This window comes from Micropterus dolomieu, linkage group LG17 (genome assembly GCF_021292245.1).
Source record: "Micropterus dolomieu isolate WLL.071019.BEF.003 ecotype Adirondacks linkage group LG17, ASM2129224v1, whole genome shotgun sequence".
Taxonomy (NCBI): domain Eukaryota; kingdom Metazoa; phylum Chordata; class Actinopteri; order Centrarchiformes; family Centrarchidae; genus Micropterus; species Micropterus dolomieu.
In genome coordinates, this window is record NC_060166.1 from 13,164,244 (window position 1) to 13,183,533 (window position 19,290).

General features: G+C 39.1%; 2 protein-coding genes across 5 annotated transcripts in view; one reads left to right on the forward strand and one right to left on the reverse strand.

Moving 5' to 3' along the window:
* Window positions 1–300: 300 nt before the first annotated feature.
* Window positions 301–4,563, forward strand: si:dkey-52l18.4 (uncharacterized protein LOC560708 homolog). Its single transcript, XM_046073313.1, has 6 exons — window positions 301–376; window positions 1,430–1,748; window positions 2,402–2,737; window positions 2,868–3,101; window positions 3,212–3,243; window positions 3,369–4,563. The coding sequence occupies exons 2-6, from the start codon at window positions 1,670–1,672 to the stop codon at window positions 3,465–3,467; spliced, it is 780 nt and encodes a 259-aa protein (XP_045929269.1). The 5' UTR covers window positions 301–376; window positions 1,430–1,669; the 3' UTR covers window positions 3,468–4,563.
* A 66-nt stretch (window positions 4,564–4,629) lies between these two features.
* Window positions 4,630–19,290, reverse strand: part of rap1gap2a (RAP1 GTPase activating protein 2a) — an 88,157-nt gene continuing 73,496 nt past the window's right edge. For all 4 annotated transcript variants that reach the window (XM_046073310.1, XM_046073311.1, XM_046073308.1 and 1 more), the window contains 3 exons: window positions 7,263–7,365; window positions 7,057–7,130; window positions 4,630–6,764 (listed from right to left, as the gene is read on the reverse strand). In XM_046073310.1, the coding sequence (XP_045929266.1) occupies window positions 6,756–6,764; window positions 7,057–7,130; window positions 7,263–7,365 (186 nt within the window). In that variant the 3' untranslated portion in view covers window positions 4,630–6,755. The remainder of the gene's footprint in view (window positions 6,765–7,056; window positions 7,131–7,262; window positions 7,366–19,290) is intronic.

The window sequence follows — 19,290 nt, forward strand, 5'->3', positions numbered from 1 at the left end:
CATAACATGTGGTTGAGAGGACACGGAGCAACACTAAACGAGCGCGCCCGAAGTCAAACTCGACTGAATATTTGCGTATGAGGTATCCGGTTACTATTTACAAAATAAAACCAACTATTTGGTTGATTACAGCACGCAAAGGAGTTGAACTATTGAGAACCCATCCTTTAAAAGCCCATGTTTCGCTCTTAAAAGATGACAGGCAGCTTTTATTTTGAAGGGTTACCTTTCAGCTGAAAATCAGTTTGTTGTTCGTGGCTGGGAAACTACAAGGCGCATGAACTTTAGGCCTACAATTGTGCGTATTTATAAAACTTCAAATCATCTTCCTGAATTGTGCATGTACAGTAGGATACTGTGCAAACGTTTTAGGCAGGTATGGAAAAATGCTGTAAAGTAGGCCTAACAATGCTTTCAAAGTAGACATGGTAATAGGTTAAAGGTGCATCTCAGAAAAGTACATTATTTCTCTAATTCATTTAAAAAATGAAACTTTCACATGTTTTAGATTCATTATGTATAAGGTGAAATAGTTAAGGCTTTTTTGTTTTAATATTTGTGACTTTTGAGACTTTAATCGACCCTTCCTTACTGTTGATAATGCTAAGTACGACAAACTGTTGGACCTGTTGAATTTATGAAGGCCATGCCTGTAACATGCACTCCTTGGAGTAATACCGGGCCTTATCTAATTTTTGGAAAAATGAAAAAAGCGATCTCAGAAAGGAGACAGAAAGGTTTGCATTATGCATTTGAAGGTTGTATTCAGGCTGTGTCAAACTGACCTGAAACAAATAAAGACAGAAATTAAAGCCTAAATTAAGTTACCATCACAGAGTAAAAGTGGAACCACCACATCACCTGGAGATTGGAACAAAGGACATTGATATTAAGCATTTCCACTAACGTTAATTATTAACACTATTCCTGTAAACCTGGGTAGGTCTCTATTCACTATTACAATCATTTAAAAGCAAAACAGTAGGTCTATGTGACCTTCAGTTAGCTAGTGTTAGCTAACTTTGGCGGCATGGTGATCCTCCGGTTTCCCCCACCATCAAAGACATGCTAGGTTGTCTAGTCAGTGCCATTGAGCAGACACTGATAAAGATCTGGAGTTGGTCCCCGGGCGCTGCTCAGTGGCTGCCCACTTGAGTGAGATGAATTTCAATAAAGTTTTTTCTTCTTCTAATTTACGGATTAGTGTCACCACCAAGTAAATTGGGGTTAAGAGGTTAAGAAGGATCATCTCAGGTATTTCACGGAAATCAGTTTCACATATTTCTGTGAGAGCACAGTAGCAGAAAACCGCAAAATTAGTTCTGTAGCCTGTTGCTCAGTGTTTCTCTTTCTTTATTGCTGTTACTTGAAACACACCTCTTCCCTGTTGGAAAGTTTATTATGATGTCATTGCTTTCCTGTAATTTAGTGTGAGCAGTGTGGATTGTGTGCGTGCGTGTGTTGCTTCCTTCCTGTACTTCCATCTGGGCACAAGCAGCAGCAGGACAACATAAAGCCTGCCAAATGGTTGAGAATAGGAAAAGAAAGGAAAAGAAAGAAAACGAAAGATCGAGCTGGTGAAGAGAAGCCATGAATTTCATACAGCTGTGCCGTCAAGCCCTGGCATGTAAACTCCAGTCTGTACAGAGGACGTAAGGTCTGGCGAACTATGACTTACACACAGTTACAGTCAGACATGCAGAACTATTTGCTCACCGCCATCAGCTGCCTCTGCCTTTTTCATATGGGTAAGTAGCCTAACTCATTTTAGTTCATGTAAATCTGGAATCGTATTCAAAATCTCATTATAAACAAGGGAACACATTGTGTCGCATTTGAGGAACTTGGCTGACTACACAGTATGCCTTTGAATGCACCTTTCTTGCAGTAGCTGTTGTGAAGTTAAAATAATTTGCTGTTGTAACTTATCGTAAATATTACAGTCATTTGTTTTGTACAGTGAGTCTCGCACCAATAGGCCTATATTATTTTCAAATACCAGCTGTGGTAATCACAATTATGTTCAAGTGTGTTTGGTGCATTAAATGTTTGTCAAACTGTTACAATTTGTCTTATTCATTCTATTTTGACACAAAAATCTCTTTTTATATGTCAAAAAAATTATTAATTAGTTATCTGGTGATTAAACAGACTCTCAACCCAAAGGTTGTCAGATGAACTAAATTATTTGTTATATGACTTTTAATATGCAGTGTTTTCATGAAGCCATTCCATTTTTTCAAAGCCCATTTAGAGTCTGAATGTTTGACAGATTATTATGCAGTTATTTTAACAGTAACAGTCATCAACGCACAAAACAACAACATATCCTATTTCTGTAAATGCAGTTTCTTGTTCCATCACTAACGCTAAAGAACTAAAGGAGACTTCCCTTTTTCAGGTCTCCTCACTGAGGAATGCAGCCAGGGTGTTAGGGCAAAACGTGACACAGTTGATGCACCAGCAGGGGGCAGTCTGTCTCTGTCCTGTGTGGTCCGGCACTGTGGAGGCAACTGGACGGGACGCTGGGTGTGGAGAAATGCAACAGTTGAAGAGATAGTTGAAGAAAGTGTGAGGCACCATTTGAATAGTGTGAAGCTCTCAGCCAATGACACTCAATTCATTTTGAATTTCCTGAGTGTCCACAAATTAGACAAAGGTTATTATGGATGCAAAGTTACATGGCCTGAAGGTGAAACTGATCAGGGACATTTGACGTATGTGAACGTCACTGCAGGTATATAGAATCACATTTAATGGCCACATATTTGGCAAGGATGTATGTGTCTGTAAAATCATACTACAAAATAAATATATTCAATAATAATTGCATTGTTATGTGTCTGTTATTTTGTGTCATCTTCCAGCTGTCCCCTTTCAGAGAAGTGTACTGACCAGAGTTTTGGTCTGTGCCGGTGCTTTTCTTTGTCTTCCCATCATTCTGGGATTGGCTCGTTGTCTGAGTTCAGAGGTCAAGCCTCAGCCACTTCCCAGGACACTGTTCATGCATTCGGCTGTGTACAGAGACCAACCAGACCCGGCTCCACAGCCTCCACCTCGACGGCCGGTACCCCAGAAGCGGAGCACTTCCTCCCACAACGGTATCTCGTATTCTTACCTTGTAGCCTGACTAAAAAACTAAAGGAAAGTTACTGTAGCATTATCAAAACTGCTCCTCTCACTGTATTGTCATTTTCTTTGCATTTTACAGCTCGCCCCAAGTCCAAACAGCAGAAGACCGAGGTGGGTGGACGACAGGATGCCCTTTGCGGTGCCCTTCCACATTGTTTGTTTTCCCCTGACTAGCCTTCCATACATGTGACCTTGTGTGAGTGTTAATAACTTATCTTTTATTCACAACGTTACAGGTTGTGTATGCAGACATTTCCCAGGATGCACTAAGACAACAGCGAGCCACCAGAGAGCCTGAGCAGTCCATTGTGTACTCATCCCTCAAATTTTCCTGACTGTATTCGATGCAGAGTGGATGTGGCAAGCTGTCTGCTGAGGATCAACTAGTCACTTTTTCTGGGATTCAGCTTATTTCACTATCGCTGGATCATTCTTGAGCTCAAGGCCTGAGCACTGTGGAAAATCATTAAAGCCGAGGACAAAACAAGACACAAAAGGATCCAGTCATTCTTGTTTGTCCATGTCTATGGAGTCTCCTGATTACACCCTGATGTGGAAGTCGTGACTATTTTAATTATGAGGAAGAGAGAAGTGCCAAAAAACTTTCATATGCACGTAGCATAACAGACAGCAAGTGGAGCAGATAATGAGGAGATATTGGAGCATGCATCCATCAGCTGAACCACCCCGAGGTGCTGCAGTGAGAGGAGACTCAGCCTGGTGTTATCATTTCACTTATGGTGCTTTTATTGTTTTGAAATGTGACTGCAGACAAGCAAGCAAAACATTGAAGACAGTTTGGTATTGCAGTTTTTAAAATGTGAAACAAGCTTAGCCTGAATTACCTATCATTTTTTTTCTGGTGCGTTCATGTACATAAAATATTCAACTCAAAGCAGATGTTTATTTTGCCAAAGGAAGTGTGAAATAAAAACAATGTGTCAACAGAAGAATTGTTAAAATAAAATATAACATCTAATCTAATTTTGCTATATACATACAGATAAGTAAAAAACAATTTAAAACAAAATGTTGAATTGCAGTTTTAAAAAATTACAAATAAGTGAGGATTATATAAACATATATAAACACATTTTTAATGAATGCAAGTGTGTGTGTGTGTGTGTATTTGTGGCAGCAAGAGATGCCCCGTCTCCTTCTCTTAGTAGTATTTTTAATTTTAAGAGCTCATTTAGTTCTTTCAAATCTGACAGATTTCACAGAATGGAATTTTTTTTAAGTAATTGTTCCTTATTTCATTGAATGTTTTACATTGTAAGAGGGAGTGTATTTCCCTCACTCCACCCCTCCTCTCAGCCTCACCTGTCCAGGAGGTTTTCTTTTGATTGCCATGCCTTTTTTTTGTGTCTTCCTTCTTTGATTGCCAGTCTGTTGTCTCTGAGCCCAGAACAAATTAAAGTGTGAAATTCCCCCTGTATTGCGCTGTAAGCTTTGTGAGTGTCGTGTGTGATTTAAAGCAAAAAATGTGATAGCACATAAATGACACAAAATACAACATTTTATTTATCAATAAATTCTCAATGGCACGTTACATAACCAAATATACATATACATGTCTAGACATCTTTTAAATTAATATATTTCCTTTAGTCGTTTTAACCTTATTAATTAGCGTACTCTGCAGTTACATTTTTACATGACATCAATGCAAAAGAAGTGATCATTTGAATAAATTAAGCATATTAACAGAGAAAAGGCTGCAGGGCGTTTTCGGCAATACCTGCTACAAACTGAATGACATCTGAGAGTCACGCTTTTTTGTGTGATCTCTGTCCCTGCTTCCCTCGCTCGAGGTAATCACTGGTCTACACTAAGTGAGCACATTGTGTATTAGCCAACACGTCTGTTTCTAGCCCAGATACATCAGAAAAGTACTCCTCAAGGAACTCAGCAGCTAGTTGGCAAAGTTAAAAAGTCACCCAAATAACAAAGTAGGTTTTTGTTATTTGGACAACAAGACCCTTTTAACCCTCTGGGTTTTGAGTTTCATGTGACAGATCTTTGCACTATACTAAGCCATCCTCTCTGCAACAGGAATGGTTCATAGACATTCTTCCAAAGACCTACAAGCTTGGCTGTTTGGTCACATAGGTACACATCGGTGTGTCGGTAAGCTTTTTCTTGATTAGCACACTTTGGCCTGCTAAAACTGGTTAGTGAAGATCTGTTATAGTTGAGAACTAGAGTAGACCTATTGTCCTGTTGTGCTTGTAAGCAACTGACTTTGCAATTTTACTAATAAGAGATTAAGAGAAAAAACAAAGCTTCAAATTCACATTCAAAGTGTGTTTTTTTTGCCAAAGGTGGTTCAAAGGTTAATTTAACCTGAAGCATCTTTTTCAAGTCATCTTCATCAGCTTACATGCTGGGAAACTAAAAACCCTGGAGACTTTCCTCTTCATAGGTTGCACCGAACATAAACGCAGATACACCAAGCTAGCAAGCTTCAATGGGAGGTACGTGCAACGTCTATTTTCAGCAAATGTGGGTGTTGATCGGCTACCCACAACTGTGCTGTAACCGGATCCAGAAGATTCTTGTCCTCTCACATAGTGAGAGACAGACAGGCAGACAGACAGAGTGAGAGAGAGCGTAAGAGTGAGAGAGAGAGCATCAGTGGTGAAAAGGGGTTTTGATAGATTGTAAGGCGCAGCTTTGGCTAAAATAAGCTTATGGCAAATGTGTTGGCAGTGAGCTAATTTCCACTAACCAAGCACTTCAGTTCAGAGACTTGAAGTTACCCTAACCGATACAGAAATGCTGTCATAGGTATCGACTGAATTTCAGCAATGTTGTGTTTATAGTGCAGTAGACACAATGCAGCAGCTAGCTAGGTTACAAAAAACATCTAGAAAATCAAAGATGCTCTAGAAAAACATGTTTATATGCAAAAAACAAGCTCAGGTCCTACAGTGGCAAATTGAGACAGCCAGCGTTGTCACCTCTAAAACGTTGCTACTGTAAGTGTACATTTCTGCGCATGTGTGTGTGTTTGTCTGTGTCTGCACACTTTCTTTTTAGGCAAAAGAGGAACTCTCAGACGTACCATTCAAGGGCAAAGGCAAATGGGATCATCCCGATGTCCTGAAAGACATCCTTTCCACTGAGTAGACGACTAGATATAGATAAAAGAGTAACAGTTCGGCCATAGTCTCATGTTACCATTCTTCTGGATCACCGTGTCTCTCTATTAAACATGATGCTTAAGAAAAAGCTGAGGCAGAGTCTAGCTCAGCCTACACTCACAGTATTACAGCCATGCTAGGATTTCCATGTGATGTGAACAATTAACAGCTGAGATGCAGCAACTTGTAACATTGGCAAAGTATGGACTTATTTCTGTAGCTAAAGATCAGTTAAAAAGAAAGCCAACGTGTCAGCTGCTTCTCCTCATTATACACTCACAGTATTAGTCTATAGTGTATGGGGACTCTAGTGCAGGTGGTAATTTTGTCAGATTATCCTTGCTTTAGGGAAGCGGTTCTACAATGATTTTGTGGTTGTTGTTGTTGTTGTTGTTGTGATTTCTTTTTGTTTTTTGCAACTCCGTAAGTCCACGCTGTCCCTTCATTGTGCTAGTCGGATATTTCCATTCCACAAAGCTACTCGGACTGAAAGAGAGGAAAGAGAACAGAGAGGCCAGTTAGAGGAAAGTGTTGGCTGACAGCATGCATCTTTCAGTCTGGGCCTATTACCCAACACCAGCTCCGCTGTTTCAACAACAATGAGATGTCAGTGACAGTGAGAGAATCAAAAGCACAGCGAGATGCTTTTTGCTTCCAACCTGCTGCACTAATTCTTTTAATTAAAATGTTTCTGCTTTAAAAAGTAAGAACCTTACATTTTTTTGATGCACAATATTGTTTTTAAATATGCGAAGCAGGCAAGCTTTACAAGACTTACAGCTGTGGACGAGTGGCTCATTTTGTCAAAACGAAACTTCAAGTTTGACCTCGGTGACGTCTTACTTCTCCCATCTGAATATCGAAAAGAAAGGAAGGAAATGCTGATTACAGACCAAACATCTTTCATCTCTAGGGTATCCTGTTAAAACGTTGACAGTAGGATCTGAATACTGTCTGTGTCTGTTTGTAAAATTGCAGGTTTACCTGTTGGACTGCGGCACATGATGACAGGGGTACCTGATCCCTGGCTCTCGACACTGAGGGCAGGACTAAAGGCAGAGGAGGACGCTATAGAGGGATGGTTGGCCTGGGGAACGGAGAGCGCAGAAAGAAGTTGAGGAAGAAAGAAGAAGAAGAAGAGGGTCAGTGAATCAAGGAAGGGATATTTTGCCAAAGTTGACATAAACTGTCTTGTCAGCAAAGTTAGAGGAACTGGATGTCTGGCAGGAAGTACAGCCGGATGCTGAGAGGAAAGGATGCTTTGCAGGAAAGAGCCATCATAACCTGTTCTCATTTTTATCATTTGCATAGTATAGACTAAGCTTTTTAGGCTGGCAGAAATCTTTATGAAGCAAATTCACTATGAGTAGTTTTAAAGAAAGTAAGTAGTTCAGCACTTTTGGAAAATACACATAATAATAATAATAATAATAATAATAATAATCCTTATTTGTAGAGCACTTTTCAAAAACAAGTTACAAAGTGCTTTAACAAGTGTAAAGAATAATACAAAAAAAGAAGATAAGAGCATGAAAACATTAAAAAGACTAAAATACAGATTAATATAAAATTAGTAAAATACAATAAAATAAAAGGGATAAAATAAAGTCAAATAAGATCGGAAAGGCTCTCCTATAAAAGTATGTTTTAAGAAGGGACTTAAAAGAGTTCTCTGACTCAGCCGACCTGATTTCCTCGGGCAGGCTGTTCCAGAGCCTCGGGGCCCTGACAGCAAACGCTCTGTCCCCTTTAGTTTTCAGTCAAGACTCTGGAACAGACAACAGACCTCTGCCCGAGGATCTCAAGGTACGTGCTGGTGTGTATGGGACTTTAATGGGGTTTTAAAGTCAATTCTAAAACATACTGGGAGCCAGTGTAATGAAGCTAAAATAGGAGTAATGTGGTCATATTTCTTTGTTCTGGTTAAAAGCCTGGCAGCTGAGTTCTGGACAGTCTGGAGTCGATCAATAGATTTTTGGGTTAAACAGGTGAAAAGGCTGTTGCAATAATCCAGGCGTGATGAGATGAAGGCGTGTAAAATGGTCTCGGTGTCCTTAAAAGTTAACATAGATCGAATTTTTGCTATATTTCTAAGTTGATAAAAACATGATTGAACAAGCTTTGTGGTGTGCTGCTCGAAATTTAAATTACTATCAAACCAAACACCAAGGTTCTTTGCCACAACCAATTTTGCTTGACCAAACCAATTAAACTCTCAACCATCCTCCAGTTGGATCTTTTGCACCCCTCAGGTAAAGTTATTTTAACTTACATACACAGTACATTCATAACTTGTTTTTTTTAAATGAAATTAGGGGTGGGCAACATTATGATATTTGATCGTGGACGATTAAAATGTCTCCACGATCTGCCTTTTCAGAGAGATCGTTACTATCGTGCTACAGTGCACAATCGATCAGTTTAGTTATGCTCATACATGCAGTTGACAGCTGCTCTGTCCGCTGTCTACAAAGGCAAAACTGTAACTGTTGGTCGTCATAAAATTAATATTAAAGTTCCCCGTGTCCCCCGGCTGTTCTGCCTCAACTCTCTGCAACAGTTAACGTTACTATATCTGTGGCTCATGTTAGTTAGCTCGGTCAGCCGGGCAGCTGGCTGTCCTAGCTGATCAGCTCCGGGGTGTAAAATGTTATAAGAACAAAATGAATCAGTTATTTGTTGAATGAATCATTAGGCGATATTGTATACGATTAATAAAGTGTTATTTTTAAACCAATAACTTGCAAAATAGTCTTAAAAAACAACAGGAAAATTAATCGTGATAAGATCGTGAATCGTGATCCTGCCTAAAATAAATTAAATATTAATAATGATATTTTTGCCATATCGCCCACCCCTAAAGAAATCTTCGAGATCACCAGAATTTTGTTAAAGATAAGAAAAGACTAACTAAACCTGCCACAGTCTTCACGGTCATAGTATATCTTTGTAGGAATTGAAATTATTAATCAGTAGGGATGGGGATCGAGAACCAGTTCCAAAAGGACCCGGTTCCAAAATTTCTCTAAACCCGAACATCAATAAGGTTCGATCTTATAGAGACTTGCGGGTCCTATGATGTAATGCTATGTCTCAATTCAGTTTTATTTTGCAACGCAATGGATAAGAAAATCATCAGGTTGCAGTCTCTGCCTGCTCTCTGTCAGCTCCTACACACACACACATGCAGCGGCAGCAGAGTGAGAGGCTGCACCGTCGCGGTGGAATACGGTGAGAGAGTTTGTTGATAAACAAGCTCATGAACACGCATTGCCATGGTAACCAGTCCTACTCTGCTGAAATATAGCAGAATCCACCGCGCCTGCTGTCCGAGAGCTCGTTAGCCTCAATAAGAGAGCATGTTTTAGCTGTACTGTAGAAGGTTTGACAACAGGCCTGTCAATATTTAAAAATGTATTGAAGCAAAATACTTTTCCAAGCCTAAATTTAAGACACGGAGTCTAGTTTATTTATGGGTAGGATTATGAGAGGAACTTCGATACAATTAGTAAACAAACATCATCAAACAAACGACATGTAAGCACACAAACACAGAGTAAAAAACTAGAGAGTTATTTGAAAAATTACAGTGACTGATAAGAGTTGGGGAGCACAGGAGCGACTGTTTATCTCCAGGGCCGAAGCCAAAGCTAACTTTGGGGCTAACCTCCTTCACTCTTTATTAAATAGTTGGCAGCAACACATGGGGGCTCCTTTAGTCCTGAGAAGCTGCAGTCATTATTCACTGGCCTCTGTAACTTCTACTGTACATTTACTGCTGAACAAGGTGCTGAACCCTTTCTCTCTATTCACCGGGGCTCTGTTCACACCGGTTCACACACGCGCTCCGTCTATTTCTCCTCTACCAGACACATACTGACCGCTGCGGTAAAGCTAACAAAAGCACACGAAAAACAGAGAGCTACCTACCCATGAGGAAATATTCGCTGAATTTAACAAAAAGTGTATTGGATAAGAAACGCAAATTACCCCTTTAAGTTAGCTCCAAACTACTGTAACGTTAGTTGATGACAGCTACGCTCATTACTGTAAGTACGTGCAATAAAACCTTTGCAAGTAAAAAGACAATACTTTATCAATACACCTGTCTGTAAGGTAACGTTAAACATGTAGAAATGGTTAATTTAATTATCTCTGTCCTCAGTATCTCATCCTGTATGTTTTATACAAGCACAGCTAACGCTAGCTTGGCACTAGCCAAATGTTAAAAACAAGAAGCACAGACTGGTCTGTAGTCTTAAAAACTCAGCTGCTGGCTGAGACAAACCAGCCGCTCCTCCTTCTACCTGGTAACGTTACCTGCAGCCAGTGAGAGAGGAGGAGGGACTGATACAGACTGATGTTATTCTTTCTAAACATCACTAACTACTTGTGATGTCAGATAAAGGTATTGAGTGACTTTTGCTGTTGTAAACATTAATGTTGCTGCTCTAGAAACAGCAATAGCTGTATTTAAAATATTAAATTAAAAACAACCAGGTAGTTAATATGTACACTTCAATATATGTTTATTTATCGCAAGTGTTATGTCATCTCAATATATAACGTTATCGCACATTGAATATTTTCCTCATACCGTGCAGGCCTACCTCATGCCCGTCGGGTCTGGTCTTACCAAATAACCATCACTAAATAATAGTAAAGTATTGATAGTGGTATCGATAAAGAATCGGATCGTTAAGCAGTCTCAATAAGGGTATCAATAAAAATTAACGATCCCTATTAATCAGTTATTCGATTTGTCGATTGACAGAAAAATAATATGCAGCTATTTTGATCATGGATTAATCGCTTCAAATAGTTAAAAAATGTCAAACATTCTCTGGTTCAAGCTTCTACTATGAGAGTATTTGTTGTTTTTCTTTGTCTTACATTTTGTAAACTGAATGTTTTGGGTTGCACAAAACAGGACATTTGAACCTTTGGGTCTGGGAAGTTATGATGGAAATTGCTTATTTTTTTTATACACTTAATAATTAATTGATTATTAATGAAAATTATCGCCATACATCTAATGCAGATGCATTTTATCAGCAGATGTTTAGGGCTAGTAAAGTGAAATTTCTTACAGAATCTGCAGCCTTATTTGCTGTCTTGTGTCTCTCATTATACTTATTGAGCCAGCTTAGTCAGTCATCGGCAACAGATATTAGCAGCAGCCGACAATGTGCCTGTTTGTGTGCCCTCACAGGCTCTTTATTTATGCTGGGGTATGCCAGAGTTTGCAGGTGCCTCGTCAGCATCACACACACACATGCACCACTGTCAGCACTTGCTGTCAGATGCAACCAGCTGCCTTACTGCCCTGACTACACCTGCACCAGTGTGTCACATAGAAACGAAATAGACAGAAAAGGCTTTATTCTGTGTGTCAAAAGATCACGGTGCCAAGTGCAGTCACAGTGGACCTGCTCTGTTTTTTGTAGTCTTAAAACTAAATCACTCTGGAGCGCATCTGTGTTCTTAATGTCTTCAATTATGGCTTAAATGTTTTGTTCAGATTTAATGTTTTCTAATGAAAAGTCTCACTAGTTAATGTTCAGTTATGTAGAGCTGAAACAATTAGTCGCTTTCTCCATTTATAGAAAACTAATCGTCAGCTATTTTAATGATAGATTAATTGTTTCAGTAATGTTTTATCAAACAATTTCACAGGTTCCAGCTTTGCAAATGTGAAATATTTGCTGGCTTTCTTTATCATCTGTGATATTAAACTAAATTATTTTTGGTTTTGATAAAATTTGTCAGCTTCGGGAAATTGTGATGATGGTCATTTATCACTGTTGATTTACATTTTATGGACCAAATCATTATTATTATTTGATAATGAAAAAGAATTGTCAAAAAGTTATCGCAGTCATTTTAATTATTGCAAGAAATTCCTGGACCCAACATAAAGAAATTGAATTGAAACCTCTGTTTTGTGTCTCCTATTTCTCTTAGAGTGTGTATATCTCAGAGTGTGTTTGTCATCTTTATCTTTCCTTCTGTTGCAGCTGGCTAGATGTTGACTTTCCCCTGTGATCCCTCCGTAGAAACTCTCCTCTTTGTCAGGGAGCGGATGTTCAGGACTTGTTTTAAAAGGCATTTGAGGATTTGAGCATTCCTCATGCAGGAGTGTAAGAGAACTCAGAACAGTCCTCAAGGATTTCTTTTGATGCTATTTTACAGAAACTCTTTTACTTTGCAATCTCAAATTTTCAAATTATTATTTATTTATAATCATTATCTCCTAAATTCCTAAAGGTAACTATAGAAACAGACTATGAGACACCAACGGTTAAATTCTGAAACCAACTCTTGCCCTCCTTCAGAACACACAGCCTGTTCCCCCAGCAGATTTTCCATCCTCATGATGAGCATCAATAAAGTCTGTTACATAAATGCTGAAAGCACACCCTCCACTCCTCACATGAGTTACATAAATCCTTGCAGGTGACCTCTCTGCTGTGAGGTTCGCATGTGGTGTGTGTGTGTGGTTTGTGGTCATCTTGTGCTTCCCATATTGTCCAGATGTGGTGTAATAAAACCTAGTGTGAAAAGTGCACACATCTGGAAGAGGGCAGAAAACATGAGAGATGTCACCCCAGAGCAAGTCACTCGTTGAAAGATCATTCCAGCCGGCCACGTGCTGCAAGTGTATTTTCCGGTAGTTTATCTTGGATTTGTTGGTGCGAAGTTGAGGAAAGTTAGATTAAATTTTCTCTCAGAATGGGAGGTGGTCATTTCTTCTGCCTTGTAGAGAAATGGATATGAACCTTTCAGCAAAGATAACTGTCACTGCCACGTTAAGAATAAATCTCTGTACTCTGGGAAAGTTGCCTGTGGTAGTAGCTAATTAACTGTCCAGTACAATGGCTCTGAAGAGGAGTTGCATTGTGTTTAGTAATTGTGGATATATCGTCCTCTTCTATCATTCAACTGCTATCTTATAGACATCACTGGTTCTGCTGAACAAACACTGACCACAGGCTTGAATCATTAACGGATCACAACAGGATTATGTACACAATGCAAATAATGGTAGACATTCTCAGTATCTGAACACACACAGAAACAGATTAATGGTAGCATGCATACACAGATGTGGCGTACAGTCAAGGAAATATATATATATATATCGCTGCTTTTGCATTATTTTGTCCTGTAGTTTGGTCTAGATCCGGATCTTGGTCCACACAATCAAAAGCCCCGTATTAAATAGTTCAACAGCCTGGCTGATTACGGTTCTTTAACCTGATGTTGGTCATCCAAATAGCCTTGTGCTGGTTCCAAAACGTACGCTGTGGTGTTTTTGACCAAGAGTGCATCTATGGATTCATGTTTAGATGATGGGTCTTATGCATGTATAGGTGCATAAATAAAACAAACATCCATGCTGACTGCAGCAGGTGCTAATGCAAATGTGTATCTCATGGTAGTTGCATGAGATTTCTTGGTTTTGCACTTTTTCACTGATTGCAAGTTGCTTGCAGTGATGCACTAGCAAAAGGTGGGACAGAGGAAAGATACATCACTTTGATGTTGCAATATGTTGTCAATTTTATTGAATAGGTGGTTATGGTAAACAATCTGTGAAAGTCATATTCTCTGCACAAAGGTTATTTGGGAAAATGTTGAAAATGTGAGAAGATTAGGAAATATACATAATTTACTGACTTTTGCCAATTTCCTACTGATGTAGTTGGACAAGAATGCAGATAACAGAGGAATGTATATTTATGTTACCCATTTAAGTGAAAACGAGTATCTTTTTAATTAGGGCACTTAAGGGCACTGCTGAGAGTTCAACTGAGTGTAGAATTTGTAAAGAAACATCAGTTTGCCATGGTTAGCCATGGTTTTTGTTTATGTTTGGCGTCCGTATGTTTGGAGAAACGCTTTGAAGTCAAAAATGTCCACCGTTGACGTTCCGTGCAACTTTAACTGGATCGCAGCATGAGATGTTCTTTTCCCTAAAGCGTACCATGAAGCTACGTCTCTTTCTCATGACGGCAGAAGCCGTAGGCTCTAACAGTAGCACAATTAGTAGTACAATTTTGCATTTTGACCGATTTTAAACAAGAAAGAATAAGAAAACACTTCAATAAGAAAACACTTCATTGTTCCTTTAGTGTACGACTGTGATAGCTGTAGTGAAGTCATTTGCTAATAACTTGGATAACACTACATTGAATTGTACTGAAGTCAGCAATGGTCCATCGTACCCTGTGTGGTAGCTTGCTGCCATCAGTACGGTACAAGTCAAAAGTCTGGACACACTCTTTTGTTCAAGTAAATGGGAAAGCGTGTCCAAACTTTTGACTAGTACTGTATGAGTGTGCGCATGAATGGGAAAATGAGTGGCAAGAAAGACCTTGTAAGACCATGTAAATGTAGCCATTTACCAATGTGTGTGTGTGTATGTGTGTGTATGTATGTATGTGTATGTATATATGTATATATATATATAATATATATATATATATATAATTAATCTTCTTTAGTTTTTTATTATTCTTTAAAGACTGGTAAAATGCATGTGTTTGTCTGACTTGGCCAGTTTAACACATCTGTGTGTAAGAAAGGACCTGAAGGGGATGGATATTGTAAGATTGGCATGGGATTGGACAGAGGCCTGATGTTTGTGTCTCTCAGATCTAACTAATTGGATTGACCTCCTTTCTGCTCTGACCACGTGGCTTAGCTTTAGTGTATTGATTGTGCTAAGTCACTCCCCTCACCTGCATTGTCTCACCTCAGCGTAGCTCAGTGTTAGCCTAGTGCCTGCCTGCTAATGCTTAACATGTGGCCTACATTTGGGCGTGTTGCTGATAAGACCACCTGTTCCGACTTTGCATCAACATGGCTAGCTTTGTGGACAGAGCTTTACTAATATGACCCGGGTGCTGGCTAATGACAGAGAGGCCACAGTACGACACACAGACACCCATAGAGATTCATCTGTCAGCTGAAGTTAGAGGTTAAATGGAGCTTATATAACTGACTGGGTGCATGTACAGTATTTGTTAAAGCAAGCTAGTCAGCCTTCTAGACTGTTTTTGTTGCTTATTAGGTAAATGCTTGTGCTTAGGACTGAATGTGTGTGTGTAAGCCTGTGTATGAAGGACATAAGGATACAATAGCAGGTAAAGAGACAGATAATTCCCTCAGGAGTTGCTAAGAGACCAAAACCTGAGCTAAAAGAGCGTGAATACTGGACTTTTATTTGCCAAATGAGGCAAATGCAACTTCAGGGATTACAGTTTTCTTCCAAGATCTGTCTCCTCCTGCAGCCTCAACAGGTGCTGTTTTGTCCTCTCTGGTATTTCTTGATGAACAGATAAATAAATTGATGATTTCCATTACCAAGTTCACAAGCAGCTGAAACTTAAACAGTGCTGACAGTGCTGTGTACACAGCTCGGGTTTATTGATAGAAATTTTCTAGATGTAGTGATGTTTGACATCAAGCCAGGCTCTTAAAGTTAAGGCAGATATTTACAAACCTATCTAGACAAATTAAATGGTAGCTGGCAACCTCAACAAAATTAATTTTAGAACTAGCTTTACTACCGTATGTAGTAAGATCGTAGGAAGACAACCAATTAGGAACGCTACAGGACCTGATTCTTTCATTTGTCAAGTCTGCTCATGATTTTTAATAACCGTTCTGCTGTGTAAAATATACTCTAGATGCCAGTACATGTTTAAGTATCACTTGTGTTTCTAGATTTCCACAAAACTTCAGCAGAACCTGTTTTACTATCCCAACATGTAATTAATCCTTTTCATTGTGCTTTAATCATTCACTCAATCCTGTGTGCATGTAGCTCACTGTGTTGACTTCGAAACTGGGAAAGCTGAGGCCCAGCCCAGCAGTGACTGATCTGTAATAACAATTAGCAGCAACTTTGCACTGCTAGTGTAAGTGAGACCGTTGAGCTTATAAATACTTGAAGAGAGTGAGGTTTATATTTCTGTGACTGAGTTATCCTCTCTGTCCTGCAGTGTAATGCCTGTAGCCATTTTTGACAGAGTTCATGTGAGGTGCAGTGAATATTGTCTTTTTATCGCCAGTATGTAACTTTTTGAGTTTTGTCAGTTTTCTTAGTGTTGAATATTAAATTTCATCATTCAAAATAGGGCTGAACGATTTTGAAAAAATATCTAATTAGGATTATTTTGACTGATATTGCAGTTCCATTATAATTTGCATATAAGGTAGGGCTGTAACTAACAATTATTTTCATATTGATGAATTGATTAATCATTTGGTCAGTAAAATGCCCTTCACAATTTACTAAAGCCCAAGGTGATCTCATTGAATCTTATGTTTTTCTCCAACCAACAAACCAAACCTAAAAACATTAAGATTAGAGGTGAATCGATTTGTTGAGTATCCAATCTGATAACTGATAAAATTCCCCAGGTAAAGCTTCTCAATTGCCTTTTTTTTTGTCTATTGTGATAGATAATTGAAAATGTTTGGGTTTTGAAATGTTGGTTGTACAAAACCGCTGGAATGATGGAATAGTTCAACTTCAAAAAGGATATCAGAATACAAGTAAGAAAGAAATTTGATGTGTGAGAATTTAAAACGCCACCATATATATTTCACTTATTTTTGGCCACAAAAATTTTCCAGTGCTTTCCTGACTTTCCCTTTGTCCCAGCACTGAATTGGGATGTGACTCCATGTTTTCCAGGACATTGCGCCCCCTCCCCTCACTCCCCCTCACTATTACATTCCATTTCACTGTATGTTGGCCAGATTTGGGAAGCTTCTTTCTGCGCCTCCCACATTTTGTCTCTTTCTGCTGATGTCTGGACTGTTTTTGCTTCTCTCTCTTTACAATGAGTATCTGTAGTTTTCTTTGAGAGAAGTATTTGTACACATAGGAAATGTTGAAATATATCATTATACTATGTTTTGCTTATGGTTTCTTAGTTTCCACACAGGTGTTGCTGTGCATTGAGCTGCTGTAAATGCTAATGTACCTGCACTCATACAGATAATTGCAGGCACACAGAATGCAAATAGTGGGATTAAGGTTTCTTCTACTAGCCCAGAAATGTGTCACCACTCCTTAGATCCACCCTGTGATCCCTCATGATACACCTCCACACGCACCAAGAGAGCCACACATGCGGCATACACAGAAAACACAGAATTATGTGAGTGTGCGGTACAAAGCATAGCAGGTTTTATATGGGGATGCCTTTACTTTGAAACCTACAATTGTCCTGAGTTATCTCGTTCAACCCATTCTCTCCTGCAGCTCAGCTGTGCATTTCACTTTTCCTGTTTTGGAAACAGGATGATAAACTCCATTAATGTTTTCTCACACACTTGGATGACATTTGGAACAATATATCAGACAGTTTCTAGTAGAAAACAGTACATACATACAAGTCTATAAAAGGGCTTAATTTGTTTAAACAACAGGTTCCTGATTTTGGCTGAAAGTAATCAGTAGTGGGAAGTAAGTAGGTACATTTACTCAAGTACTGTACGTACAGTTATGAGGTACTTGTACTTCCATTTCATGCTCCTTTATTTGACAGTAGGCATGGGAGAAAAATATCACACGGTATCACAGTGTTGCGATTACAGTTCTAAAATGTATTATTTTAAATGTCTAGGGGGAAAAATCTCCTTTTTCCAATGAACACAAGATATTTCATTTTTAAGCACCAGCATATAATACTACTGATAAGAAAAATATCAAATAACGTTATAAAATCGGTTATTGTTATTCCAGTGTTGATGCACATATAAGGAGAGAAAGAGAGTGCGAGTGTGTCTCTCTCACACACACACACACACACACACACACACACACACACACACACACACACACACACACACACACACACACACACACACAGTAGAAAGACACCAGAAAGCCAGCAGTTTTTGTTTTTTAAATGTTGTGATTCTGAACAGTTGCACACGATGGTGGAAGACATCAACAAAAGTATAGACCTGATACCATCTACATTTAATTATTGTACTAAATTGCAGAAATGTAGTGCTCTGCTCTTCCCCCTCTGTGTAGTAACTTGAGGGGTGAAACTAGCTGATGTTAGCTAGTCAATTAGCCATGTTGTCTGCCTCAGTAACAAGCCAATAGTATTCATTTTACCAGCGATAAACATGCTAACTCTCTCAAGTTGTTGCAAATGTTCATTTGTGATGCCTTGAATTTAGCGATGACAGAACGGGTGGTGCTCCAGTAGATGGGATATCATATTTTATTAGTGGCTTTGAAACCTTGACATCTTCAAACCGCAGGATACCTTGAAATCTGACAGCTGTAGGTAACGGATAATTTCCAGATTTAGGGTTTACATAAAAAAAGTAAAAGAATCGTATAAATACAACACGTTGTGATAAATATAACCAGTGATTACCAACCTTTTTGTCTTTTGATCTCTTGCAAAAAATCTGAGTTGTTAGCAGTTCCACCAAAGAGACATTTCCACTCTATACATCTCAAATAGTTTCATGTGAATAACTGTTCAAATTATTCATTATTTCACAAAAAAATGCAAAGATAAAAAAAGTCAGAAATTAATTCATACATGTCTTCCAAAACTTTTTATTGCCTATTTTACGACTGAAGTACTGCTCAGGCTGGTAGCTTGGGAACCGGACAGTGACTGTTTTGAGTCCAGCACGGACCAGTCATACGGAGTGTGGACTGGTAACTGGAGAGCTGAACCCCTAATGCAAGTGTTATACTTTCCGAGTATCCGAGGGACCTCTAGGGTCCATGTGACGTGATCAGAGGGTGTACGCGTAGGCTCTGTGAGGATGTCCATGTGCCTCCCAATTTTTCTCCCACAGCCGTCCGGCTGCACGTCCACACTGGAGTAAATTTGAGGCTTAACTGCTCGGGGCGCCTGACTTTGTGGCAGCCCCCTCGCTCTGACATCTCTCCATATGTTAATGCATGTGCATAGGTCGTGTTTGTGCATTTGTGTGTATTTCGGACCTGTGTGTGTGT